Source organism: Micropterus salmoides, unplaced genomic scaffold (genome assembly GCF_014851395.1).
Source record: "Micropterus salmoides isolate LMB-PRFRI ecotype aquatic unplaced genomic scaffold, ASM1485139v1 Ms_hic_scaffold_14, whole genome shotgun sequence".
NCBI lineage: Eukaryota > Metazoa > Chordata > Actinopteri > Centrarchiformes > Centrarchidae > Micropterus > Micropterus salmoides.
Window position 1 is genome coordinate 25055309 of NW_024040485.1, and position 24529 is coordinate 25079837.

Here is a 24529-nt window from a genome sequence, read left to right on the forward strand (position 1 = left end):
ATGCTTGGTAATTGAAGTCTTTTTAGTCTTGCTTCAAATGTGCTACCTGGATGTGTACAGGCAATTTTTGTAGTTTAACATTCAGCAATTTACCCAGAATTCCCTTGTCCAGTTGAAGGCTAGCTTCTCCTCTTCTTGATATTGCCTGTTCCAAATCCCAGATCTGATTTTGCAGTGAGATGATCTGAAGAACTGAAGACGCAAACAAAAAAAAGAAGTGAAATCAGAACCTTTTACTACCTTATATAGTTTAATGTATGTACAAATCAAAATGGATCAGCATCTTACTCAGTAATGAGTTAGTGTGGCTTCTTTCAATCTCCTGTGTCTTTTCATTCAGTTCATTGATTTTCTCTTGCAGCTCTCTCTTCAGCACTGTGAGACACAAGCTCAGATATGAAACATTTTTTTAACAATGACATTGTCACAGAAGCTCAAAACACGATTAGCAAAATTGCAGATTGAGGCCAAGTTCAAATCTTTCAAGATGGGGTTTATTGTATTGAGAGTAGCAGAAGAGTAGGCTATAGTACTAAATTTTAAATACTTACAAGCAGATGTAGAACAACAAAACAACACTCACCTTGGATTTCAATAGTAGTTTCAGTAGAATTAGCAGCATGTTTGACCTTCTTCTGTAATGTATTCACTTCCCTGGTGAGAGCAATGGTTTTCAGAACTAGATAAAAACATGTATATTAGATTAAACTCAAACTCTGCATTGACATATGATAAAATAAACCCAAAGAAAACAATAAACAAAATATGGGAGGCTTAAATCCAAGCCAGGTAAACTTACTCAGAAATGTGTCACTATCAAATGTCTCCAGAAGCTGTTTCATTTTGTTGTGTAATTGGGTTTGATAAGCTGCCATGGAATTAAAGATACAGTTACACATTGGTTTGTGTCATTCCAAGTGTATCCTCTGAGCATATATTGTGATTGATGATTAAAAGCTTACAGCCAGTAATAGCTGAGGCTGTCGAACTGCATGCAGCAAGCTGCTGTTTCAGCAATCTGGATTCCCTCCTCAACCCAAAGGCTTCATTCTCTGTCAGAAAGAGTACAGGTTAAATCAGAGAAACAGTAAACACACAAATCGTAACTAGTGTAATACCTCCACTTCTAACACGATGAATACTCACCTAGGTGGCTGTTGTGGAGAGTTGTCTGTTGAAGCTGCCTGTTAAGCAGCGTCAGCTGTTCCTTCAAATCTGATTTGAATGATGTCAGATGTTAACCCAGCACAATAATAGACAGTTTGTCTAAGAGTATATGTTTATATAGTGTTGTAGTACATGTATTACTTCTACATCGGACTAAACCATTTTCTGCATTTGCAATGGAATTTTTATAGTAACTTGAAAACTCTCTTAGGAAACACAAAATGTAATTTTTGAGTCAGAGACAGTAGCTCAGGTGTCAGGCTAGCAGATATCGGTGTTCTCTGGGAATCTTACAAGGTTGAGTCTTATGTTTACAAGAATTCTTATCACTGTGACCCTGTCACTGTAATTGGTACTTAATCACTGCTGCTTAGTGTATTACACCTATTATAATTTGTTTAACATGCACATATTGTGTAAGTATATAGAACCACTCACCAGCACAAGTTCTGATAGAAACTAACTGTGAGGCAAAAAAAATATATTGGGTTGGTTAAAATAAATACAAAAAGTAGATAAAAAAATAATGTTTTTGTGATAAAAGTTTAATGCTGGTGACAACACAGTCAAACCACAGGAGATATGCATAAGCAGAAAAAGTATGTGTTACATACCGTTACATTTATATTCTTGGGATCTATTCCTTCTGGTATAGTTATCTGAAGTCAACGGGGTAAAAGACACCATTATAAGGATTGTTTAAATTGCTATATACATGTGTTTATCTGACTCGGTAAGTCACTGTTTTGGGGACTTACTGGGATCTTTGAAAGGATGGACTCCACCTCTGAATTTCCTGTAGGACCAATTAAACTATTCACATCCTGATGGACTGAGAAAACAGAAAACTCAACATTATCAACTGAATGTAACTGTCAGGGTTTAAAATATTTACATTTTATTCACTGCTTGCTAACTGAGTAAGCTATGGATGGTTCCTTACCATGTCTGTTGTCAGAAGCTTGAAAGACACAGGAGAGAAGGAAGGGAATCCAAATGAAGTGAGAACCTCCAGCCATTGCCAGCCAGTTTGTCTTGTGTCAAACTATTCCTCTTCTATCAGCAGTGCTAATGCTCTTTATACACTACTGAATAAATAGAAAAAAATAGGAGGAGCAAATCAATGATTACCTTTACAAAAAGCTAAAAGCTATGTATGAAAAGCTGGCACATTTTTCTAACTATATAAATTACATACACTAAAGCTAATTACAAAATGTATGTGAAAATCATAAATACTGATAAAACCACATCGTGGTTCACTCTGATTTCAAATTCATTAGCTATAGTATTGCAGACATCTTCAGCAAACATTGTGGTAACACTCAGACAAAAATCAATCAAGGTCAGAGACTACTAAGCCAACATTTAGATACCAAACTATTCCAGGCAGGAGGCTGAAGACTACTGCAGTTAATTTTTACACTGTTCAAACAAATGCTGCGTGTGTGCCAGGATACCATTCAGTTTACCTGCTGACTTTGTGATTATGCTCTTATTTTAACACAATGTATGTAATGTAACACCTTAAATTGTTATTTTTCATGAAAGGTGCTTTACAAATAAATAAAAGTCTGATATAAAATGCTTGTTATATAAATATACTTATAAATACTAAAATTTATGTTTTATTTATAATTTTATATATTATTTTAACATAGCTTACTAAGATGTTCATTCCACTCAAACATCATGAGGCTAGGATGATAAATTCTGCAAGTGGCATATTGACAAACACATCTATTTACACTGACTGTATGTCTATGTTTTCTATAAGTTTTCATAGTGGCATGCATGTAGGTGAATAATAATTCCCTTAAAAATCTGTTCTTGAGCTCCTCTATTGGCCTGGCAATCTGTTATAGTAAAGTGTAGTAATTTATAGTATTGTTTACATTTTATATATGATTTATACGCAATCTCTTGTTTCTCTGACATGTTTCCTGTTACTGTCCATGGTCAACTTTCTAATAAAGACATTCTGTCACATTCTTTTGCAAAAGTGAATATTTGCACTCTGTAAAAGAACTGTGTCAACCATAAAACACAACACTTCTATCACGAGTCAGCACTTGCTTTGTTTGGCTTGAAATGTGATTTGGGCGTCTTCCAATGTTTCCAGAATTTCCTGTGTAGGCTTCCCGTAAACTTGTTGCACTGGCAATGATTGCCTATGATTTTTTCGATTCTGAGCTTCTTTTTTTGGGTGGGTGGGTGGTGCTGATTACACGAAGTTGCGTAACTCCGGACATTCTGAATACAGAACACTGAAAGGGTAACATAAATCCCTCAAACAGTACAGACTAGTTTCAATCACAAGAATTATCGCACCTGTGACTATGCCCATTATGTAAGAAGAAAATAGTATCTATACACACTACAACTGCAAATGAACAGACAATAAAATAAACTTTCTAGGACTTTTGTTCCACTTAAAACTTTAAGTCAAAAATCCTAAACTCATTGGAAAGAGAGAAAGCCTTTGTACACACAGGCATCCAATTAATGATTAGACCTCAGCTAAAATTGGTACTGGGTGAAGCCAAGCTATGCTGGGAATTCAGAGTTAATTTACTATTAATAAGATAAAGGTGTCCGTTTTGCAGCCATAGCACCTGTAGGAAAACACTGACAAGATAGGCACGGATGCATTTTCAAAATCTCTGAAAAGCAGCACAGTTTGGTTTGAAATCTGTCTGCAAGCCTTGTGTAATTTGTTGATAATGATTGACTAAATTTGTTCTAACCAGGTCATTTTGTGAGACCTGTTTGAATAATGCTGAGTAACAATTAATTGATTGGTGATACAATGAATATGTTCAATAATTTGTTTCTATTGCCAACTTGCTCTATATATATAATAATTTTTTTTAAACCTAAGATTGTGCTGCTGTATTTGGGTACTAGTAAGTCTTAACAGTGTGAGAGTGAGTCAGCATGACAATATCAGGACCCTGAAACCTTTATTTAATCATTTACTCCTGTTATTTTCCCTTCTCTGACATGTGAAAATGTCCTGTATGAAAGAGCCTTTTCCAAAATAATTTCAATCATTGGGATCTAAAGAGCCCCTACAACCTTTTTCCCATTTTTATAAAAGAAAGGCCTATACAGAGTGAGTCTAGGTGCTTTATTGTGCCACTAGTGGAATATGTGTTATGCATCAAGGGCTCACATAATGACATAATACAAAAGGACAACATACATGTAGCAAGACAAGGGTGAGATTCCATTTAAATACGTAATACTAACTTAAATAAGTTGCCAACAACGCCACCTAGGGAATTTCGCCCTAGGAAATATTGATAGGTCACACAGGTTCGTATGAAATAAGGCCAGGGCAGAGAGTGTTTCACATTTAAACAAATAATTTTATTAACAAAATAATAATTTAAAAACAAAAAATCCAAAAGTAACTTAGCAAAAAGAAAGAAATCACACCAACTACATATACTAGTTAAGAAGGCATGCCGTTACTGAATAAAATTGAAAGTATAAAATATACAATATACTATTTAAAATACACAGTGGCTAAAAGGATAAAGCAAAACACACCAAAATGAATCAAAATGTACAAATTAATTCAAACCAACCAAAATTGAAAACACACACCACAAAATGCCAACTGTATAAACTAAATATACAATAACTAGACCCAAAAAAAAAAAAAAAAAAAGCTAAAACCGGCACATGAGCCACTCTGCGAACAGGAATGGCTTGATTGCATTGAATGCAAGATTTTAAAAAGTGTACTGTAATAACTTTGATATGACAGCATCCCCTACACCTCTACCAGGCCTGTACGCTATTCATTCTTCCTGTTAACTACTACAGCAAACACATTTTCCAAAAATCAAATGAGGAATTTACCAATACAATGTCCCTAAATTCTCTCTATGGTGTGTAGAGTGTGTCAGCTCTGACCAAATCTTTTTGGCAAGGATGGGCCTATTAGGAAGAGGGAGCTCTCTTTCAGGACTCCTCTTGACTAATCAGTTGTCTTCTAATACAAGATATTTAATTGTTGATACAAAAATAATAAGGAACAGCAAACAAAATATTTTATAATACAGTTCTGTTACACTTGAAATGTTTTGTCATTCAAATTATTTAGCAGGAAGAAACCTTTTGCAATCTGTAGCACAACTTTTTATCCAAAATCTTGATGCCAAACCAGTAATCCACAAACTAATGTGTCAACATATACAGTACATTAGGTCTAATAATATGAACAATTAGCTACACATAGGCCTCCTATGGGACAGGGAAAAAATGCAGGCTGTGATTGCAGTAACGTCACTACAGCAGGAAGAAGAGAGCTCATTCCTGTAGATCCCAGTTCTTAAATGATTATTTAACACATTCACATCAGCTCTGTAAAGTCAGCAGTGAAAACACACAATCTTTGGTCAGTGAAGTGTTAACTACCAATAGTGCAGAATTTTCCTTTAGGGTAATATTACAGCAGTTTAACAGCTGCAAATAGGCAGCACAGCCCCCATAACTCCAGCTTCTCTCACAACAAACAAACAAAACAAACACCATTATTTACTACCAGTACTGCTTCTACAAATAGGCCAACATGACAAGATTAATTTAAGTGTGGAGCATTGTTTGTACCTTTGTAATAAAATCATTGATGTCTTAAATAATCTCCAAATTCTTTCTTTCGGTATTCTCGTAATAGTCAATAGGCCTACAATGTATATTAGGTATTGCTACTACTTCCTTTAATCATTATCGCTTATGTATTTTATGAAGACTATAGCGCCATCGTGTGTGAATTATTTTAAGTTAAACCAAAGACCAGCTCCGAGACTCACCAGTAAGATAGTTCACTGATCCCGGCCTGTCGTTATGAAACAGTTCAAACTAAAAGACATGAGCCTAAAACTGTGTTAAAAACCTAATTTTATTTAAAAAGCACGATGGCGAATAGTTCAAACGATGCACATGTAAAATAGTGCTTCGTTATTTTAAGATATAAGGGAAACAAACATGTGGGCTGCGCACGTTAAATTTAGTGCATCGGAATTTAAGCGAAGGAGGAAGTTAGTGCACGTGAATCCTCAGTGTCACGCGGATATTCCACGCGTCTTCTCGCGATAGTATGGTAGGAATGGTGCCTTCGTAGCAATGCTGCTGTCCTCAGGATTGTTGTAGCCTGAGGCGTTACCATAGTCTGTATAAAGCGTGCATAACCCAGTATCATATCATAACATCTTCACTCACCAGCCGTGGCATTTCTACAGATACGTTTCCTTGTCTAGTGAGACTTGTCAAACCAGATCCAGCACGAAGGTATTGATATTTTTAATGAATTCTACATATTTTAAAGTTTATTTTACATTCTACTGTGTTAAATAACGGGAAGTTCTCGCCACTTATAAGCAGGACTTACAATGTAATCAAATCGTGTAAACGTGTCGCCGGTTTCTCTCGAAACGTTTTTTTAGGTTTTCAATGAATCTCTCTCGACAACAACTTCTCTTGTTATGACGAGAATAACTTAACATTTAACAGCAAACGTTTTCTTCAAACCAAAAAAAAAAAAAAAGAGTTACATAAGAACGAGAAAGAAATGACCTTAACGCCGATTTTAATAAGAATATGTTTTCTCCTTTTATGAGAAACTAAATAAATGTTTTTAGTGTCATTAATACGTCGTCATAGTTAATAGTATGACATTTAGTTAAGGTGTGTAATGTACTGTGAATATATATATATATATATATATATATATATATATATATATATATATATATATATAATATATATCACCATATATTTCTGACATTGTGATCGAATTTATCGCCAATAAATGATTAATCACTGGTTAATTCTTATTGTGTCAGCAGTATAATGTTGAGTAATAGTGACTGGACCAAACGTAGTTGTGTAAGGTCAATAATAGCGCCTCTAGATTTCATGTGAACCATGGACACTGGGGGATGATGGCGCAATTACATTTATGCAACCATGGTGGAATTTTATATTTTATTTCCCGGTTGACCTTTGATCATATTTAACGACATAGACCTATATTCATATTATGTACTTTTAGTTTACAAAGTGTATTTAGTATAACTGCTAATTGGATGTGGGGATGTTTCCTCCTCCAGAGAAAATGTCCCTGTCTGGCTGGGTGTGTTTGGTAACAGGTGCCTCCAGAGGCATTGGCAGGGGAATAGCTCTCCAGCTGTCAGAGGCAGGAGCCACCGTCTACATCACAGGGCGCCAGGAGAAGACTCTGAAACAAACTGCTGCAGAGGTCAGATTTTGCTCATTTGGCTTATCAGATTTTGGTAGAAAGGCAATATCCCTGTGATGGTGCCATCAATGTGTGTCAGGGTTTCAGTCAGGGATGTGTTTGTTCTCAACACAGGTTAAGGAGAGGGGTGGAAACTGTGTGCCAGTGATCTGTGATTCTACAAAAGACGAACAAATTGAAGAAGTGTTTGAACGGATCAAACGTGAACAGAATGGCAGGCTGGATATCCTGGTTAACAATGCCTATGCTGGAGTACAGGTGGGTGTACTTCATTGACATGAAACACTACTTGGTGTATTGCATACTTGAAATATTAGGATTACTCTAGTAATGTAGAGCAAAGCCGTGTGAATGAAAAGTGAATAAATGAATGAAAGCGCATCTCTAAACATGATTTGTTATTGCAGGATATCTTCAGCAATATGGGGAAAAAGTTCTGGGAAACTGACCCGTCCATTTGGGATTCCATCAACAACACAGGCCTCAGGTACGTACGCTTCTGTGCTGACTCATGTCTGACAAGTGTAACTACGTCATTGTCAGCCTACTGCTTAATCATTCCTCCGGTGTAGTGACAAATTTCCAGACATTGCTGAACCTGTTTTTGTTTTTTGTAGTTTTGAGTTCAGCAGGAATTTCTAGATCAGTAGTTGCTCTTTCAGAAAACATTTTCACTTTATTAGAGGTATTTTAAAACTGAGTGGAAATATTTTTATTTCTCTGGCAGGGGCCACTATTTCTTCTCAGTTTATGCATCCCGGTTGATGGTAGAACGAGGTCGGGGTTTGATAGTCACCATTTCATCTATGGGAGGGCTGCGGTATCTGTTCAATGTTCCATATGGCGTTGGTAAAGCCGCAGTAAGTTCTCATCTCATTAAGTCCCAGATTTATGTTATCAAGAAACATATCTTATTTAACGCAAGTTCAAGGACTGTCTAATTAGGTCAACGTAAAAAAAAAAAATAACACGGTTTTTTTTTGTGGTTTACAGTGTGACAGGCTGGCAGCAGACATGGCTATTGAGCTCAAAAGTAGGGGTGTGGCTTCTGTCAGCCTGTGGCCAGGAGCGGTACAAACAGAGTTGGTGTCTCAGTTTGTACTGGAGAAAGACACAACAAACCCTGTAGATTCTAAGGTAGACTCTTCTCTAGCAGTAAATCTGTATGCATGGTAGCTACTTAGGTTTTTTGCTAAATTCCTGTATTTTCTTTTCCTCAGTTTAAAGATGTATTTGCCAATGGAGAAACCACAGAACTGAGTGGGAAGTGCATCGTCAACCTGGCAAAAGGTAGGATGATATTGCACAATGTAGTCAAATATATCTGTGTTATGAACTACCTGTTTACTTCCTTTCAACTCTACAGTAAGGTAGAGTTACTTCTACTTCGCTTAGGCCAGCCAGTGATTTAATGTTGACAGAACTTAATGATTGTCCATGTTTATTACAGTCCTGCAACAGCCACAGATACCAGTTTTGTTTTAATTTTTGTGTCTGGACATATGATTTATTGATTGCTGTCATGCTGTTAAGACAATTTTAACAAATATAACAAAATGAACTTCTGAAATAAACTGCCTACCATAGCTTTAATAATATTTACTATTTGTTTTTGTATAAAGTGATCACCTCCCTGTCTTAGATAACCGTTTAGCAGCGTTAGTAAAGTTAGTCACTAAGTATGGTACAAACGTTAGACTGATTTTCACAGCTTAGCAAGCCAACATTAAGTTGCTAGTGCTCTTTTTTTACACTGAGTGCTTGGAGGAGCTTCATAACGTTAGTACTATACTGTGTGACTAACTTTAGTAACATTGCTAAATGGTTATCCAATAGAAATTATCAGACATAATACACAGAGACATTATCAAAATGATCAAAACCCTATTTACAAAAACAAACGATAAATACTATCAACAATATGTATAAGCCAACTGTGAAAAGTAAACGGTAATGTTACTGTAGAGTTGACAGGAAATAGATGTATATATACATATACACTTGTCACGCTACATTGTGCTAGTGGAGAATGCAAGACATAAAGGCTTTATAGAAGTGAGCATAACATTAACTCTGTCCACATATCTATACAGGCTGTTCATTTTAACATGCCTACAGAAACTGATTTTATTGCTGAGAAGTATTCAACTGTTTATATTTGCAAACTAAGCTTACATTTCTCTTTCTGCTTGAAAGAAAAAAATCTGATGTCGCTGACTGGGAAAATACTCATGACTTGTGACCTGGCAAGGCGCTATGGGATACAAGATGTTGATGGTACGTTTGTATCAGCTTTTTTATTTCAAAGCTCAAGTTTTTTATTTATTTAAAGTTTTTAGATTTGAACTCAATATAATCTACAATCACATAATTCTAATATGTTGTTTTTCTATTTACTTCCAGGACGGAGTGTAGCTGATTACACTTCCCTAAAATTCCTCCTGACCCAGGTCCCATATCTCTCCTGGCTGTCAGCTGTTGTACCTTCTTTCGTACGCCTGCCACGCTTTGTGCTCACCCTGGCAAACAGCCGGTTCTAAACATTTCCTATATCAGTACCGAAGTGGCAGTACCAAACCATGTTTCCACAACATGGGCCAAATTCTAGCTAAACCTATAGTTGTCATGTCATTGCTTTCAGATTCATGGCTGAGGAGTGACAAGAGCCAAATAATTTAGACAGACAACACTATTTTTTGAAGGCGTAGTTATATTAAGTGCCTATATACTTCCGTTCCTATTTGAGTACTTAATGAATACCATTAGTTTGGAGCAAACATGAAGGATCTTATAGCATATTCCCTGTATGTAACATTAACGCTAATGTCTGCATTGGGTGAAGCCACACAATGTGAATTTATGATTACTACATGTGATGTATTTTCTTAAGCAGTATACAATATCATAACACAACACTAATATTTTAATATTATATATTACACATTGTATGTGACCAGCTAAGTAACAACTGTTTAAATAAAAAAAATATTAAGTCGCTGCTGTTCTTCTCATTCCTTTTTGCTAAATAAGAAAAGTGATAGCATCTCCAAACTGATGCAAAGATATGTGGAATCCCTTGAAGAGAGATATCTACATCTTTTCTATATTCTAACACTGACTGAGATCAGTAAAATACAGCTGGCTTCATCATGTCTGAAGCAGATATAAATTCAGCACATTGCTCAAGGACATAGTACCACTGTTGATTGTATCTTGTTCATAACACAAAGAAAAATCTAACAGGCTGTCAACTATTTTTTGTTAGAACTTTGGTTCAGTACATGTAAACCACTCTGGATCTTAATATCTATGAGATTCTGGGAACTGATACACAGTCGTAGCCATGGTTTTAGAAATAATGAGGTCAATTATTTGGATTTTTCTTATTTTTTAAAATTTTATTATTAAATGTTCAATTTTAAAATGTATTACCCAACTATTACAACCTACTGTCTTTATTTAGTTATCTATTGACCCAAATCTTGTTAAATATTCCCGAGAGTGAAATTAGCAGAATCTCATAATGTGTTACATTTTTCAATGTACAACCTCTCCGATGTTGCTGAAAGGCCCACGTTTCCAGAAAACAGTGTCCTCAGTGCTAAGCACTCAGAAGCTCTATACATTTGGTACAAGGACCTCCACGGGTCTTGAGGTAGGCTACAAGGGGGGGTTTCCTTACTTACTACTTACTGCTCTTAAGTTAGGACAGTGTGAGTTGGACGAAGGCAGTGGTTATTGTTATAAATCATATCTGGTGTTTGTTTGTCCCTGGTTGGACGGGGGGGCGGGGGGGTTGACGTGAAAATGTTTAGCCTACTGCCACGGATTTATAATACAGGCGCCTCCTCCCTCCAATCCATGGCCCGCTCTCCCAGACTGGCACACCCACCCCGCCGTCACTGTGGAGGAGTCAGTTGGGCCTTCTGGGCTTCCTGGTCCTCGGCTCCGCCTCGCCTCGATCTGGCCGGACAGGGAAAACACTTCTCAGTTAAAGAACAAAAGCAACAACGGATGGACCGAGGGGGACGAAGCGAGGGTTACACAAATCCAAACCTATATATCTCGCGGATTGAGCGATTTGTGCCCTCTACGGCAGGATTTACCCGACGACTGAACTACTGAGAAAGGCGACAAACTTGGTCGCCTCGCATCTTTGTACCCGACCGTAATCCGTCGAGGTGCTTGATAAATAAGACAAGGGTCAAACAGACAGACGGACGGTATTGTTTCCTTGGTCCTCTTCTAAACTTCGGCCATAAAAAGCGGAGGGGCAGAGTGGAAACTCTGGGAGTCATTTGTTTTCTTTTCGCTCAAACGGACCTCGCGAATAAAAGGTTGCTTAGGCATTCTCGGTAAGTTTATTTTTATGTTTCACTGAAGCGTGTCTGACGGCGAAGTGCGCCTGTGCAGTGTGAAGCGTTTTAGTTAGTACGCCATAAAGGGGGGGATTCACAGGACCTGCTATCGCCACAGGCACAGTGAGCAACTTTTATAGCTTTTTGTTAGACTTAACCAAAGATACTATGTCTAAACTCTTACAGCGCATTTAAAGTAAAACATCAAAACCGGGTGAGGCCACCACATGATCTCATCCCCGTGGGTTTCAATGTGTCACGAATGACGAATACAGTGATTTCATAATTGTTTGCTAATGTCTTTGGTAGGCTTGGACGTTTCTTGTGTGGCTAAAGCGACCTTAAACGTTGGTCATGGCGTTGGGTAGACTAACATAACCCCAACCAAATGCGCAACATTTCCTGTGCTGTCCCAAATAAAGAACAACTCCTAAATGACGAGTACATGGTAACTATAAGACACTGTCCAGTCAGTAATAACAAACACTGGATTCATATCATTAGGTAATGACTGCAATGGGGGGGGAAATAATCAATTAGTATCTGAATCACAATTCCATTTCCTATAGCCTTCTAATTGCCAATTTTCATTGTAAAATGTTGGCTTAACACCTGTTGCTCAACAATGTTACTTTTTCAAACCATTTCTCATAAGGAATAGTGTCCGTAGACTTACATTTCAGTATGATTAATGCAACTAATTTTCTCCTTCCACAGGTTTCTCTTGTGGTATCTGCCTTTGGGAAGAGGCTACACTTAACTTTCGGTTCCGAGAACTTGGAAGTGGAACAAAGCCTGACTGGGAAGGGGTGAGAAATGTAGACTGTGATGGATTTCTCATAAATCCCCCTTCCCCACGCTCCCACCCTTTGCGACCAATCCCCCCACTCACACAAAACAAAAGTCAGTCCCCACACTCTGGGGGAGGGGAACCCAGTCTGGACAGAGTATCACTAGTTTCATTGGGAGTTCAGAATTAGGAGTGCCAAGTAGAGGGGGAGGGGAAACAGCTGTCAGATAATTGACTTTGAGAATGAATGTGAACAAAAAGTTCTTAAAACATAGTCGCTACTCTTAGCTGAACTCCTCCAAGAAAGAAAATTTCCTTCTCCTTAACATTGACCTTACCCGTTAAGTGAAAACAGTTTGGCAGTTGAGACAAACAAAACAAAACATCGGCAGCTAAATCAGTATTTTTGTGTGTTGTTTTTTTTTTTTCTAGGTGAAAGAGCCTATTTTGATATCCCAGATGGAAACGTACAGTGAACATAATGGCAGAAATGGACTACTTATGAGCGTGAAGGAGTGCTTTGAAGGGAAAATAACAAAGACAGAATGTGAAGGAAAGCTTGAAGGTAAACGCTCCTCCAAGGATTTGCGCCAGTCTGCCAGCCCAGCTGAAGGCAACGTGAGTGGTGTGGCTAGTTTCACCACCAACCACAACTCCGTTGTGTGCCTGCCTCTAGTGTCAGAGGGTCTGAAATTGGTATGGACACAGTCGGATCAAACCCGTGAACTTGACACAATCCCAGAGCTGGTCCAAGCCTTTAACTTATTTCCGTACCCATCATCCCGTGAGGTTAACACCTTGGCCCGGGTGTGTGCCTTGCCACTGGACAAAGTTAAGGTGTGGTTTATGGTGCAGAGAATTAAATATGGTATCAGCTGGTCCTCAGAGGAAATAGAGGAGACACGGCGGAAGCTGGCAGTGCCTGAGCTTTGCGATGACTCTACTGAAACAAATGAGGAAGTCAAAATGAATAGCAAGAGCAGAAGTTGTGAGGAATTGGTAATTGAGGATAAGGACAGTGAAGAAGTAGAGTGTGCTCTCTCCAGTTTCACCCCTCAGAAGAAGAAACCAAAGTGTGAGTCACCAGATACCTATAAACCAGCCAAACCCACTGCCCCATGTTTCAGTTCCACCCTCCCACCTCCTCAGGATTCGTACTTCTACCGCCCACCAGCAGACACACCAGCAAGCACAGCAGCTGATGTCTCCGTTGACCCTTCAGAGTCATCTTCACAACAGCATCGTCATGGCCGCTACAAAAAGTCTAAAGCTCAGCTCGCTGCCCTTCGAAAGAGCTTTTTGAGGGAGAACTGGCCTGCAGAGGCAGAGCTTAGACGTTTGCAGGAAGAAACTGGGCTGAGCCGTAATGACATTCGGAAATGGTTCAGTGACAGCCGGTACCAGCTTAGGGTTGGCCGAGGAAGCCTGGCAGCAGCCCAGAACTGCTCTCAAAACACTGCAGTAGGAGGTAAACCTGACCAACAAATTCAACCTCTTCCTCTTATTTCTCAAAATACTCGTCAGCTAAATGGGGCAAAGGGCCACGAGGGAGCCCGTAGCAATGGGATTAGAAATTCACATTTCTTTCAGACCTTTTTGTCAAACAGCCTGGAAGCATTTGGGGAAAGAGTCCTTGAGGCAGAAGGGTTGGATGTTACAGAGGAGCTTTCTGCTGATGGGGACAGTTTTAAAGACGAGGAACAAAGTGAAGAACAACCCTTACAACTGACCAAGACCTGCACGATTGAGCCAGATGTTCTACGTGAACCATCAGCTATATTGACATCCTCTCCCTACTCTTCCCCTTCTGGCAGCCCACCACTGACTGCCTCGCCTAATAAACTGCATTCAAAGAGCATCAGCACATCAAAGAAGTCAGTCCACTCAGCCAAAGCCAGTCCTTCACAAACGCCCTTGCACGTCTCAGGGGCTTCCTCATCCACATCCCCTGCCCTCACTCCTGCTGGGCGACCAAGAAAGACCAAGGAGCAGTTGGATGTGTTAAAGCAACACTTCTTGCAGTGCCAGTGGCCCAAGAGTGAAGATTACACTGAGCTTGTTAAGCTTACAGGTTTACCCCGGGCAGACGTTATTCAGTGGTTTGGGGACACGCGGTATGCTGTTAAAAATGGTCAGCTGCGCTGGGTAAAGGGGGTCCGCGACAAGTTCTTGGCAGAACTTGCAGCCCAGCAAAACAGCAGTGGTTTAACTAACGGAAGTGGCTCTGGGACATCTACTCGGGCTGGGGGTAGCCGCAAACGAAAATCTCAAGCAAATGGAAATAGTACAGATTCCCCAGATATCCAGCCATTGGTAACATATTACCTTTCGACGGGCTCACTAAATGAAAAAGACCTTGACTCACTATGCAAGAAATCAAGAATGAGCTACCAGCAAGTGCGAGATTGGTTTGCAGCCCAGGATGTCGGAGAGACTGACCAGGAACCTATTGTTGCTGATTAAGACACTGGAACCAGACTTAAGAACATTTGTAAAAGTTGGAGGAGTGCGCCTCACATCCTTTTGCACCAACAAGCATAGTTATTACTTTGGTTTAAATTGCTTTAATTGAGGCAGGTTTGTAACATCCAGTCTTCCCAGTACAAGCCCAAAGTGAGGTTTGTGTTTTTTATAATATGCTGCATTTCCTGCTTATCCTAATATATTTGGACTTGAATTATAATTGTGCTGCCCGTGTTGCTGTAAATAGGACAGTAACTTGTACACTGGTTTGCTATATTTTTTGATCTTATTATTTTTGTTTAGGTATCAGTACTATCTTTTTCGTATGCTATGGTAGCAGTATAATTTAAACAGGTTGTACTTTTGGTACCGGACTACAGCAGATAAGTAACTGCTCTGGAAAAATGTCTTTGCTGATGAATTTGTTGACTGATCACTGTGTGTAATCCATTCCTTTACAGCCAATAATTCCTTGTCATGAAAATCACACTGGACATGTACATTTTAAATTAACATCTTGCACTTTGGTTTTAGAGCCTGCTGCCATTATGTTCATTACACCCAATTCTTTAAAAACAAAAAGAGTTCCGAACTAAACTGTGTCATTCTCGACCCCTTAACACTCGAAACCTATCGTCATGCCTTTTGAAAACAGCATGGTACATATAATTATACTACTGTCAACATATTTCTGAAACACATTCCCCCATTCTCTGTAGACACTCTGCTGTAATACTTGATTTACTATTTGCATTTGACTGCACATTTTTAACAGTAAAAGCTAAATGTACTAAGAAAGCATCAATCACATCAACATCATACAGATGACAGAATTGCCAACTTCAATTTATATTTGCACTCATTGATTCAGTCAGTATTTTTACATCTCTTGTCTTAATAGGTGTAGGCTGTGACTTGATGGATTATAATATAGACAAACTAGACATGATAACTGATAGGGGTCCATGTACTGCATAAGTAGTAAAGAGTTTGAATCCAAAGAAATATTATCTTTCCGTTGAGTCTGTTGTGAATTATAGCACAAACAAAAAAAAAAAACTCTATACATACAGATAGTAGTACTTAGTTGACACACAGGGCGTGGAGTGGGCTTTAAATGGAGTCACAGTTTAGTTCATTAGAAATATCTGGACAAAGGTAAGATTACCAGAATGTTGATAAAACGATGAGCACCACTGTTTTATCATTCTATTAATAATGAAAAGTTAATGCAACTCATGCTGTGGGTAAATGTCCATAACAATTGGTGTCTTCCTTTGCAGATGTTTTCAATGTATTTTTTCCTGTTTGAAAAAAATTCTCACTCACACAATTGTGTCACTGGAAACCAGTAAAGGATTTGCCTTTATAATCATGTGTTCATGCTGTTCTTGTGTGCTGCAATGACTCCAACTGATTCTGACCGATCAAATGTATTTTTTTTCATCAATGTACATTACGTGTTGTGAGCAAAAGGCAAGTTAGCGTGAAATTAATTTGCAGAAATAGTTCTAATATAAATTGCTGCTAACAATATTACAGGAAGAAAAACTAGAGGGAGAGTAGAGTAAACTTTATTGTCACAGAAGGGAAATGTGTCTTGGACACAGTGCTACAGTCCATTGCGTCACATAAAAACATGACCATAAGTCAACCAATGACCAACAAGTTAATTCCTCTTGTAACATCAGTAAGCTGAACAAATAAAATACCTGTACTCAACGATGTAGAAAAATGAATCTGCATCAGACATGGCAGTCCTGATGAATGTAAGTAACCAAATTGTCCTCAGATATGTTAGGGGCCATTTCATTAATGCCTGGGTGAATGTATTGATATTCCACTTATAAACTGGAGCTGGGAAACTTGAGTCTGATGCGGAGTTCTGAGGAAGACAGAAATGGACAGACTCAGCTATTACAATATGAAAATCTTCGTATCAAGCATATTTAGAAATGTGATGCAATAACTTGGAAAGCATTTCTTACCTTGTAGGGGTGCTAAAGGATGTGGGCGTTCCTTTTTGAAACAGACAGGTGGAAGGTATTTTAATTAAAAATAGAATTCTTTTCATTTCTGAGTTGATGAAATATAGTGTATCCAGTTTAACCACAGAAACAAGTGGAGAGTTACAAAAGCGTGTTTGAAACCACACTTACTGCGTACACGTTCATGAAGAGAACTATGGCTAGAAATAGACGTCACTGATCCAGGAGTCTGACAAAAAACAGAAAGAGGAGGTGTTTCCTTTATTTTATGAAACAAAAGGTAAAAAACAAATTTCTGCTCTAAAATGCTGTATAAGTTTGTAGTTTAATATCTAATGAGTATTAACTCTTCACTGAAGCTCCACTTATAGCTTCTTCGGGAGGTTTCAACCACATCTCAGTGAATGGAGTAGTCATGGAGATGACATCTCAAGTTAAACAGCTATGTAAGACAGTGTGATGAAACCTCCTGGAAATCTCCGGTAAAATTTACAGAAGTTGTTCAGTTAAGATTTTTTCTATTGTGAACTGAATAACGATACATTCCAACTGAGTAAGTGTAAGTATTGTGGATAACATAATCTAAGAACAGATACATACTTTTGTGGAAATACTTTTTAACATAACATTAATTTACAGTAGGTCTATAAAACGTTACATGGAGCCAATATGACTATGAGACTTACTGTGAGGGAGAATAGACTAGGACCTCTGGCCCAGCCCTGTGACTCTGCAGAGCCTAAGTGACTAAGACCAGGACAGCATGTTGTTATAAAGCATATTTATAGTACATAGCGTATTCCACCAGAGTATTACAACTTAATACATACCTCATAGTTCTTGAACGAGGGGTAACTGGTAAAAGAAAACATGAACACTTCTCATCAACTTGAATCACAAAAATCTGAAATGGACAACCAACACTAAAAACATTAACTGTAACAATTCAGCTTAAATAACTGGTATTACCTGGAGAGGTGACAGCCACAGGGAGTGACATCCTTTGAGTACTATATATATATATATATATATATATATATATATATATATATATATATATATATATATATATATATATATATATATATATATATATATGAGAGAAAAAGTAATTACTACAATCAAAAAAATTTAATACTGGAAAGTGTGTTATTAAACATGATAGTCCGAAAATGTAAATTTGTTTGGTTTACCCATGTATTTGAAACGGTCCTGGAGAAACCTGTGGCAAAAAGATATGTAACTTATTACCTGAACATTGGCATTTTTGGCAACTTTTTCTTTATTAGATTTGTAAAACACTTACCCTCCTCTGAGAAAGTGGCTTTTTCAACTCAGCAGTCTCTCTTTTCAGCTCTGATAGCTGCTTTTTTAAGTCAGCATTCTCTCTTTTCAGCTCGGAGAGTTGCCTTGTGATAACAAACGTGGGAAGAATAGCGTCACAATTGTAGGTTTTATTTACACAGCTACAGAGGACCAATAACAAATATTAAATTCACCTGTAACCCTGCTCAGTGACTTCCTTCAGATGTCGTTCCAGTTCAACAGACTTACGCTTGAAGTGGGCTGTGACTCTCTCCATCTGTGTCTTCTGAAAAAGCGCAATCTAAAGAACAAGACCTCACGTTGAAATAATCTTTCAGTGAAAGTAAAACACTATGTACATCAACTTTGGCTTTTGGAGTATCTTAGGGATTCCGAAACTACCGTATAGCATACTGATCCTGAAGTGATACTCTTGATCTTGTCAAATATCACTAACTGAAGCAATCTCTTGTTGAATGACTCGACACTGACTGGCTAATTAACTGACTGAGTGCTCTGACATTTTACTTCCAAAAAAAGCAATTAAAAAGAGCAGCGGAGAGGGAGCTCGGAGTGAATGCTGCACAGAAGACACAGACCTGTGATATGTTCTCCAGCCGTGATTGGATGAGCTTCATGGGGTCCTTGAAAAACACCCTTTCCTGTGGTTTCATCTGAAATAGAAAGTGTGTGCCGTTATAATAAGCTGGCTATGTAAAATAAGGCCATTCTCTGCTGGTGGCATCAGGCAGTAACTTGCAGTGAAGATAAACTCACCAACCTCATCTGTGATGGGCAGATAACTGCAGCTGGCTCCACATACGCTGCACTGCCCTGTAGGAAAACACATAATCACAGTAGTTTCATTTTGTGGGTTCATTAAATCCTTGTGCAAGAGAAATGGTCTACAATGGTGATTAGTCTCTCATTAACATGCTAAGTACTAACTTGTCATTACAGTATGTTGTAATCTTTACTCTCACATTCATAAATTGCTAGTAAATATTTTTTCCAGTATGCACATATCTATTTTTGATGCAAAAGCGAAAATATTCACACTGTAAAGCCCCGAAGAGGCATACGTAGCGTGAAACGTCATCTTATTTCAGCTGTGATGGGGAAGCAAATTTACTTAGCACACAGAGCAGATAGTATATAATTGTCTTACTAGATTGAATGCACGCTCCGCAAAAGATGTGGCCACAGCTGGCCACAACAAACTTCGACCCTCTCCTTGTGAAGCACTGATTACAGTGGAACCAGTCCATTTTTAGTCCTGTGGGTTTACTCCTCTGCAAACAAACACAAGCTTACCATACACAAATGAGATCATGTGGAACATTAAATATTACACTCTATGACCATAAGTATGTTGACACCCCTGGTCACATACTTTTAGTATTGGTCCTGACAATGTTTTTTTCACTATAAGTAATGTAATAAATGTGTCACATCCACACTCATGCACAAAGTAACACAACAAAAGTTAGCTCAACCATTTGCTCATTATTAATTCTGCAATGAGGCAACCAGGACAAATCAGCACAGTTAGGTAATTACAGCATTCAAAACTGAACACAAAGTTACTCGTCCACAATGCTAACAGGTTGTTTTATTGCCCTAGTATGTGCTAGCTAGCTAGCTTAAACTGGGGAAATTTCACTTGTCCGCATTGGCTGGATACATAACATACTGAATACTTTGTTGGCTTACAAAATATCTGCCTTCTCATTTTTGTTTATATTCCTCGTTGCTCTCCTTACTCTGATCAGAAGTAGTTGAAGGAGTAACTTCAGTCGGCATCAGACGTCCGTCCCGCCCTTTCTGGTCGCGCATCTGCGCAAATTAACATTAGTGATGTGCGGACCGATACTAAAATATCGATATTTCACAATCCGACGTTTCCTGCTGTAGGATCAATACTCATAAAAGGATCGATATCTAAACTCAGTAATTTGGAGTGAGTGTGTGTATCCATATCTTACCGTCACCAGGATGGTCCAATTATACTCCTTTGATGGGAACTACTTCTTCCACCTGTCAAAGTCATGCTTGTGCTACAGCTGTGTGAGGAGCTTCTCCAAGTGAGCCACTGCAGCCCGTCACATTTCCCAGCATAGGCTAGTAACTAAGCTGATTGTATGTAGACCACAGACTATTATAAAAAATGTGACAGATTGATTTATTATGCAGCTAATGTTTGGATTTGGTAAGCCCACATCCTACCTTTTATTTCTCTCAAATACAGATTTGATGGGGGGGGGGGGGTCCACATAAACTAGAACACATGTAAAAAGTATTGTATCAGCAATACCCATGCGCAGATAGCATCTGGCAAAGGTTTAACATGATTAAGACGGCTTTTTAAGTAGGCCACCAATGGGCCAAAAATGTGTTGAGAACTTGTTGGCTCTAGTTTTCTTCTAGAAATGTTGGATGTGTCTGGAAATACATGTCGAATCCACTGTTTTTCATAACATGCTTGATGTTAAGATGTTTAGCACAGAAAATGTCATCCCCCCCCCCCCCAGGCCTACTCTAGATTTAATCCAGAATACATATTTAGTTGATTCATATTTTATATTGATAATCTCAATATCAAAGGATACTCCCCCCCCAAATACCTTCACTTAATTTTGCAACAAATGACACATAAAATGGAAATACTCACTTTGTGGCACCTCACAAGTGTTCATTAATGTGAGTGAAACTGGGAATACAATTATGCAGACATGTTTGAAAAGAGCTACATGAAATAAATTGGTTTTGATAAATCTTTAATGGCCATGTTACAATCATAAATTCAGGCAGACATGAAACATTCAGAAGCTTCCAAAACCAAGAATAAAACCAAATTCAGATTAAGGAAACCAGTCCATAAGGCAGCCATTCCTGTTTGAAAAAAAAAAAAAAAAAAAAGTTTAGTTGGGGATACACAGCTATATTGCTGTGTAAAATTTACTTTCAGCATACCTCAGGAATTCATGGTGATGGTAAGTGGTCCAAGGACTGCTTTTTGTACTACTCCATGCTTCTCTGCATTTAAAGAGAAAGGGAAAGTTTTAGGGGCCAGTTTAGTACAGGACAAGGAAATCAGTTCAATACAGCAGCAGCGCAGATACCTGATCTGATACTTCTCACCCTCCTGGATGTGCAGCTGGATTCGCAGCAGTCACAAAGATTGCTATGTGCAGAATTGTCCAGCAGTTTCCAACTGAGATTGTGAAGATTGGATGAGAAGGAGATTTTAATAGCAAATAATTCCCAGATCGCCAACAACTGGTTAATTTTCTCATGATAGAAGTCTGATTGAATCCAGAGTCCGAGATGATGCAAGTGGCTGAAACTTTGTGTTTCAATGTTTAACTGGCCCATCTGATCGGCTCACTGGGAAAATTATTCCATTCAGACACTGCTGCAGTTTTAAAGAGTTTTACCCATGATCTTTGACATAGTAGCAGGCCTTCCTGGTGTTAGTAAGACCTAACGGATCCCAAGCCACAAGGCTGCAGTGGATAAATACCTGTTGAGGAGATAATTAATGTTGCAAGGCATAAAGTTTCTAGTATTTACAGGAAAAAAGTGAACTTGAGTTGACTAGAATAAAGCCAGTTTACCTCTTCTCCATTAGCAAACCTAAGAGCTTGAAGGGATAGGTGAATCTCTGATGATGTTTGCCTTGGTTCAAATTTTGAGCGTGAGATCTTACTGTCCACAAGACATCTGTATGTTAAAGAACATGAAATTGTGTTACTTTCAATCTGGAGGGGGAAAAAGTTCAGTTAAGTAGTGCTTATTGCCAGTATAACAAGGTTACCCCTTATTGGTGATTATTGGGTATATACTGCTTTTAGGATGCAGTTCTGGTGTGCTAGTTGCTATACATTCCTCAAGAAGCAGCAGCAATGGCTGATGAGACTTCTGCACCACACTAGCCATGATTGGAATTAAGGAGCCTAGAGGAAAACTTGTAGATGTAGCAGGTCCTGAGAAGTCAGCTACATGAGTAAATAGGGGAGGGGAAAAAAAAAAGTAATTATATTACAGGAGTCCCTTTGGAAATTTATAGGGAGGTCATGTTTAAACCCACCATTCATTAGTCCAATGTGAAACTCTAGATCCCCTTCACCATATGTATTAAACTCTGGGTAATACATCATAGGGTACCAGTCCCTGGGCCTGCACAAAATAAAGCAGATTATAGTACAGCAGCTGTTGCCATTAAACACATGCATCTGTAAAACTCCAGTACAAGGCAGTTTACCACTCAACATAGTATAAACACCCACCTCTCATACTCACAGACAACTAGGTGAGTGGACGGGAGAATGTTAGAATCGGGAGAGGAAATGTAGGTCAGATCATTGGTGTACAACAGATGACTCCCAGTAACCTAAGAGATACAAACATCACCAAGCTGTAGAAGATATAGTTGACTCAGTTTGCTAGTAGGAGTATGTTACTCACCAGTCTCTTGAAGTTACAATTATTGACATCCACACTGAAAACAGCTCCCCTGGGCGAGAAGCTGGTGGGGAAACAGTTACCCAGACGAAAGAGCGAGGTATCAGCCTGGGATCTATTCTCTGTCCACACCAGCGTCACCGTATCAGGCCTACAGTCTAGCTTCATGTCTTTGAAGGAATGCAACACAAAAAACCTCAAGTTTCAGTTCAAGATGATAAATTGAAATTAAAGAAAAGAAAATGTTGTGCATTCTGCTGCAAAATTACCTGCATGTACCAACAGGGCAGATACTAGGCTCAAAAACAACACACATTGCCAGAAGAACACCATCATGGCTGGACACTTGCTCTAATGCTGTGGGTGTTTTTATTCATTCTGACTGAGAGACATTAATCAAGAAAACCTCTTTCACCTGGTGCGTGACAACAGTCTCAGGTGCAGTAGCCATCAGCCTAATTACAATAAGCCTGGAAAGGCTTATAAGGCACATATACTTTTAAGTGTGTATCATGTTTATGTTACAATTTATATTATAATAGCATACAAGAATCCCACAGTTATGCAAACTGCTGCAGTCAATGAAAACAGGTTGTGCATAATGTGACAACTAGTATTTCCACACAAAGCGTTGCAGTATATGAGCTATGTCAGTGTGAAGCTGCAGTTCTGTCAGTGATCTCATATAAGTAAACCCTCTCCACTGATTTATATTTATGACCAGAAAGTAAAGAAACCCCATGTCACATTCTGCTTCGGGTAAAAGTGGCCAAAATGTGATTCTTTAGTCAGAACTGTCTTTTGTTTTTTTAATTAAATACACATTTATTATTTTTAAACATTGTGTTGGACCACTTACATGTTGTCTTAAATCTCATACATGATCTGTGCCAATTCTACTATCTGTAATGTTAGAATTGGAATGTATTCAAAAGATAAATGGCTGTGTCCCAATTCAGACGCTTGATCCTCTAAAATCCCTCAGCCCACGTTCCAATTCATTGAAAATGAGAATCTAACCTCAGAAATAATTTAGGTGGTCCTTTAATTGTACATTTATTGCTAACAAATTGCAAGTGATAAACCAAGACAAGTTCAGGGTTTTCAAGTTGGACATTTCACACCACATGGACAACTGGCAGTAGTCTGAGCCGTAACCGCCTACACTATTACTTAAAACCAATACAAAAAAAGGATTTTTAGAAGAAGTATGAACATGAAAAGTATGAGCATGTACGGCACTCAATACTTAGTTGGGGCCCCTTTTGCATGAATTACTGCAGCAATGCGACGTGGCATGATCAGTCTGTGGCACTGCTCAGGTGTTATGAGAGCCCAGGTTGCTCTGATAGTGGCCTTCAGCTCTTCTGCATTGTTGGGTCTGGTGTATCGCATCTTCCTCTTCACAATACCCCATAGATTTTCTACAGGGTTAAGGTCAGGCGAGTTCATGCTGGCCAATTAAGAACAGGGATACCATGGTCCTTAAACCAGGTACTGGTAGCTTTGGCTCTGTGTGCAGGTGCCAAGTCCTGTTGGAAGATGAAATCTGCATCTCCATAAAGTTGGTCAGCGGCAGGAAGCATGAAGTGCTCTAAAACTTCCTGGTAGATGGCTGCGTTGACCTTGGACCTCAGAAAACACAGTGGACCAACACCAGCAGATGACATGGCACCCCAAACCATCACTGACTGTGGAAACTTTACACTGGACTTCAAGCAAC

At 38.6% G+C, this 24529-nt stretch overlaps 5 protein-coding genes across 11 annotated transcripts in view; 2 read left to right on the forward strand and 3 right to left on the reverse strand.

Annotated features, from left to right (window-relative positions):
- Window positions 1-2428, reverse strand: part of acin1a (apoptotic chromatin condensation inducer 1a) — a 43135-nt gene extending 40707 nt beyond the window's left edge. Inside the window, exons 1-10 of the mRNA XM_038719390.1 lie at window positions 2111-2428; window positions 1926-1999; window positions 1782-1826; window positions 1606-1630; window positions 1147-1215; window positions 963-1052; window positions 800-868; window positions 584-679; window positions 289-375; window positions 94-192 (exon numbers count right to left, since the gene is read on the reverse strand). Coding sequence (XP_038575318.1) covers window positions 94-192; window positions 289-375; window positions 584-679; window positions 800-868; window positions 963-1052; window positions 1147-1215; window positions 1606-1630; window positions 1782-1826; window positions 1926-1999; window positions 2111-2186 — 730 coding nt within the window. The 5' untranslated portion in view covers window positions 2187-2428. The remainder of the gene's footprint in view (window positions 1-93; window positions 193-288; window positions 376-583; window positions 680-799; window positions 869-962; window positions 1053-1146; window positions 1216-1605; window positions 1631-1781; window positions 1827-1925; window positions 2000-2110) is intronic.
- Window positions 2429-6310: 3882 nt separating this feature from the next.
- Window positions 6311-10435, forward strand: dhrs1 (dehydrogenase/reductase (SDR family) member 1). The gene is made up of 9 exons (XM_038718730.1): window positions 6311-6468; window positions 7290-7438; window positions 7553-7696; window positions 7846-7925; window positions 8166-8298; window positions 8432-8575; window positions 8659-8728; window positions 9635-9715; window positions 9842-10435. The coding sequence occupies exons 2-9, from the start codon at window positions 7295-7297 to the stop codon at window positions 9976-9978; spliced, it is 933 nt and encodes a 310-aa protein (XP_038574658.1). The 5' UTR covers window positions 6311-6468; window positions 7290-7294; the 3' UTR covers window positions 9979-10435.
- An 895-nt stretch (window positions 10436-11330) lies between these two features.
- On the forward strand, window positions 11331-16421 carry homeza (homeobox and leucine zipper encoding a). 4 transcript variants are annotated; one of them, XM_038718725.1, is made up of 4 exons: window positions 11331-11793; window positions 12106-12244; window positions 12514-12605; window positions 13019-16421. In XM_038718725.1, the coding sequence occupies exon 4, from the start codon at window positions 13046-13048 to the stop codon at window positions 15047-15049; it is 2004 nt and encodes a 667-aa protein (XP_038574653.1). In that variant the 5' UTR covers window positions 11331-11793; window positions 12106-12244; window positions 12514-12605; window positions 13019-13045; the 3' UTR covers window positions 15050-16421. The 4 variants fall into 4 exon arrangements, with proteins under 4 accessions (XP_038574653.1, XP_038574655.1, XP_038574652.1 ...); XM_038718727.1 differs by lacking the exon at window positions 12106-12244 and having other exon boundaries at window positions 12514-12699; XM_038718724.1 differs by lacking the exon at window positions 12106-12244.
- Window positions 16422-16736: 315 nt separating this feature from the next.
- On the reverse strand, window positions 16737-20188 carry LOC119902504 (RING finger protein 212B-like). 4 transcript variants are annotated; one of them, XM_038718731.1, is made up of 13 exons: window positions 20106-20187; window positions 19511-19634; window positions 19124-19176; window positions 18942-19016; window positions 18537-18643; window positions 18344-18446; window positions 18231-18259; window positions 18007-18047; window positions 17868-17892; window positions 17724-17784; window positions 17209-17266; window positions 17038-17068; window positions 16737-16934 (listed from the first exon to the last, which is right to left on the reverse strand). In XM_038718731.1, exons 2-13 carry the CDS (start codon window positions 19608-19610, stop codon window positions 16862-16864), a joined length of 756 nt encoding a protein of 251 aa, XP_038574659.1. In that variant the 5' UTR covers window positions 19611-19634; window positions 20106-20187; the 3' UTR covers window positions 16737-16861. The 4 variants fall into 4 exon arrangements, 3 of the variants coding, with proteins under 3 accessions (XP_038574659.1, XP_038574660.1, XP_038574661.1); XM_038718732.1 differs by lacking the exon at window positions 20106-20187 and adding an exon at window positions 20056-20088; XM_038718733.1 differs by having other exon boundaries at window positions 16745-16934; window positions 17216-17266; window positions 20106-20188.
- Window positions 20189-21102: 914 nt separating this feature from the next.
- Window positions 21103-23176, reverse strand: LOC119902501 (zona pellucida sperm-binding protein 3-like). Its single transcript, XM_038718729.1, has 10 exons — window positions 23076-23176; window positions 22810-22976; window positions 22632-22735; window positions 22433-22521; window positions 22160-22340; window positions 21960-22065; window positions 21780-21865; window positions 21465-21556; window positions 21316-21378; window positions 21103-21234 (listed from the first exon to the last, which is right to left on the reverse strand). Exons 1-9 carry the CDS (start codon window positions 23140-23142, stop codon window positions 21317-21319), a joined length of 954 nt encoding a protein of 317 aa, XP_038574657.1. The 5' UTR covers window positions 23143-23176; the 3' UTR covers window positions 21103-21234; window position 21316.
- Window positions 23177-24529: the final 1353 nt, after the last annotated feature.

Bases quoted from the DNA above. Each gene is read 5' to 3' on its own strand.
- dhrs1 (XM_038718730.1), top strand. From the start codon at position 7,295: ATGTCCCTGTCTGGCTGGGTGTGTTTGGTAACAGGTGCCTCCAGAGGC. The intron at 7,926-8,165 runs GTACGTACGCTT...TTTCTCTGGCAG, and splicing joins ATCAACAACACAGGCCTCAG to GGGCCACTATTTCTTCTCAG. The intron at 8,576-8,658 runs GTAGACTCTTCT...TCTTTTCCTCAG, and splicing joins CAAACCCTGTAGATTCTAAG to TTTAAAGATGTATTTGCCAA.
- homeza (XM_038718725.1), top strand. From the start codon at position 13,046: ATGGAAACGTACAGTGAACATAATGGCAGAAATGGACTACTTATGAGC.
- LOC119902504 (XM_038718731.1), bottom strand. From the start codon at position 19,610: ATGGACTGGTTCCACTGTAATCAGTGCTTCACAAGGAGAGGGTCGAAG. The intron at 19,177-19,510 runs GTAAGACAATTA...GTTTTCCTACAG, and splicing joins CGGAGCGTGCATTCAATCTA to GGCAGTGCAGCGTATGTGGA. The intron at 17,893-18,006 runs GTAATACCAGTT...TTCTTTTACCAG, and splicing joins TGTGGCTGTCACCTCTCCAG to TTACCCCTCGTTCAAGAACT.
- LOC119902501 (XM_038718729.1), bottom strand. From the start codon at position 23,142: ATGATGGTGTTCTTCTGGCAATGTGTGTTGTTTTTGAGCCTAGTATCT. The intron at 22,977-23,075 runs GTAATTTTGCAG...ATTCCTTCAAAG, and splicing joins TGCCCTGTTGGTACATGCAG to ACATGAAGCTAGACTGTAGG. The intron at 22,522-22,631 runs GTGGGTGTTTAT...TATTTTGTGCAG, and splicing joins GTTGTCTGTGAGTATGAGAG to GCCCAGGGACTGGTACCCTA.